Source organism: Octopus bimaculoides, chromosome 14 (genome assembly GCF_001194135.2).
Source record: "Octopus bimaculoides isolate UCB-OBI-ISO-001 chromosome 14, ASM119413v2, whole genome shotgun sequence".
In the NCBI taxonomy this organism is placed as follows: Eukaryota; Metazoa; Mollusca; class Cephalopoda; order Octopoda; family Octopodidae; genus Octopus; species Octopus bimaculoides.
Window position 1 is genome coordinate 35,713,199 of NC_068994.1, and position 2,408 is coordinate 35,715,606.

The 2,408-nt window shown below is 29.5% G+C and overlaps 1 protein-coding gene and 1 long non-coding RNA gene across 5 annotated transcripts in view; one reads left to right on the top strand and one right to left on the bottom strand.

Moving 5' to 3' along the window:
- Positions 1-2,408, top strand: part of LOC128249440 (uncharacterized) — a 347,579-nt gene that overhangs the window by 249,738 nt on the left and 95,433 nt on the right. The window lies entirely within an intron of this gene.
- LOC106868934 (protocadherin beta-15) overlaps positions 1-2,408 on the bottom strand; it is a 165,989-nt gene that overhangs the window by 16,719 nt on the left and 146,862 nt on the right. For all 3 annotated transcript variants that reach the window (XR_008265537.1, XM_014914403.2, XM_014914402.2), the window contains one exon: positions 1,068-1,185. Coding sequence is in view for 2 of the 3 variants with exons in the window: in XM_014914403.2 (XP_014769889.1) it covers positions 1,068-1,185 (118 nt within the window). In the remaining variant the exon portion in view is untranslated. The remainder of the gene's footprint in view (positions 1-1,067; positions 1,186-2,408) is intronic.

A 2,408-nucleotide genomic window follows, 5' to 3' on the forward strand; every position in this document is an offset into this window, starting at 1 on the left:
TGTTTATGTGTCAAATAGAATTTGTTGATGCAGACTTTATACAGCCAGATGCTCCTTCTGTTGCCAACCCTCACTTGTTTTCTAAGTAAGACAAAATTTTCCCTTGGCCTGACATGTTTTCATGAAAGACTAGGAATAACTAACATTGCTAGTTCACTGGAAACATGTAACAACAATATTTTTTTTTTTTTGCAAAATATAAGTAATTTAACAGTACCTTTTAAATGTGTGTGGGTTGGATGGTGATATGCCACTCTGCCAATTAATGATATTTTACCATTCATAAGGTTAAAATAAAATGGTAGAATTTGAAGAAAATAGCAACGACCTGTGATAGCAACTAATAAGTCCAAATATCTGTAATAAAGTGGAGCAAATTGATTTGCCACGAGGAAGATGAATGACTATTAACTAACATCATCTACGGAATCCTTCATCAATGAGATGTAAAATAAGTTATTCTGGTTTGCAAAATATTTGGTACTTCTTCATATAAATGTTATATTTTTATCCTCTATTTTACTCATCAGCTGGTTGGTTAAGACCATAGTGAATCACTGACATTTATGGTATTTTAATTTTCTTTAATTGTTATATAATCCTTTAGCATATGAATCGACCAAATCCTGTCAAAATAATCTACCTGCTTTATGTTCAAATTGGCTGAATCTGGCCTCTCACTCCCACCCTACAATTTCATTCTAAACATAATCTACTGTGTCAGAACCTTGAAGCTACAAGATAATGCACGAATAATGCAAAACAACATGAATGAATAAGCATCACATTTAACAGAATAAGCTGAATGCTAAAGGGTTAATGCAAGATTAGCCCTTACTATGCAGATTTATGATTTAAAGGCATTCCAGCTATGATAATCAGTCTCTTGTTTTGAAGAGATAAATTATTTATCTCCTATTAATTGTGTTTTTTTTAACATTTTTGAAGAAAATAAGATGGAAATTAATGTAATTTGGTTTCTGTTTCTAGCAAATTCACTGACTACATAAAGCTATGTAAGTTCTTTCATTGGTCAGTTTTTATGTATTATTTCTTTGTATACTCACCAGGTAATGTTTCGTAGTGTTCAGCAGTTAATTCATTCCAAGTGTGATCAGATGACAGTAATATGTGCTGCTCTTCTTTGCCTAAGCTTGAAGCTAATGCAGCCTCCTGGATGCACATCTGTAAGAATTAAGATATCAAAAAAAAAAAAAAAAGAAGGGGGAAAAGAAAAAAAAGCAAGAGCTTAATAATGCTATGATACTGATAAGGTAAGATGAATAACATAGATATACAGTGGGTGTATATGGAGAAGGACCTTCCCACAAAAATAAAGACGTCAAAAAGCATTTATAGTGAATGTATCAGTAACTATTGTGCAGGGAAGTGTTGTATTTAAATAGAGAGAGAGAGGAAATAGAGAAAGAGAGAGAGAAGATAAAAATTATTATAATACAAAACAGGGAAAAAAAAAACACGAACAGTACAAAACTGAAAAATAAAGAGAAAAAATGAATTAAAAATAAGTGATGCAAAAGCATAATAATAAAGAAAACAATTACAAAAAAAATATACATAAGAAATGAAATAAAAACATGTAACTGAAGCGGGTGAATAGGAGGGGGTTATAGGTTGAGATTTAGCTGAATTGGAAATAAATCACTGGTTATCTGATGAAAAGGCTTAGTCACCATTTGGATTGTCTAACCTTGGCTAGATTAACAGTTTATTGAGAATTCAATGTAACTGTCCCTTTTGTTCAAGGTTTTCCCCCCATATGATCAGCAGATAGAAAATAAACGAGCTTGCATGCATATTACATATATATATATATATATTATTTATATTATATATATATATGTGTGTGTGTATATATATATATATGTATGCATGTATATAAGTATGTTTGTTGTATGCATGCATGCAATATATTCATTATATATATATTTGTGTTTGTGTGTGTGTGTGTGTGTGTGTGTGTGTGTGTGTGTGTGTGTGTGTATACACACACATAGTTATGCTTATATATACACTGATTGAAGTACAGATTCAGCACAGCTATACTTGAATATTATGTACAGCTAGCCAACATTAAGATATCAGATTCTATTTCAGGTAACAATATATACATAGATTAGATCCAACACATATCTAATATAAAGGTATACTTATATGATATATTTTAGCACAATAAAACATGAACAAAATCAATATATTCATGAAATACATATACACATGATATGTGTATGCTTACACACACACATATATATATATGCATATATATATATATATATATACATATATACATTCATATCTAAAAATATATATATGCATATATATATACATATACATGCATACATACATACATATATATATATATACATATATATATATATATATATATA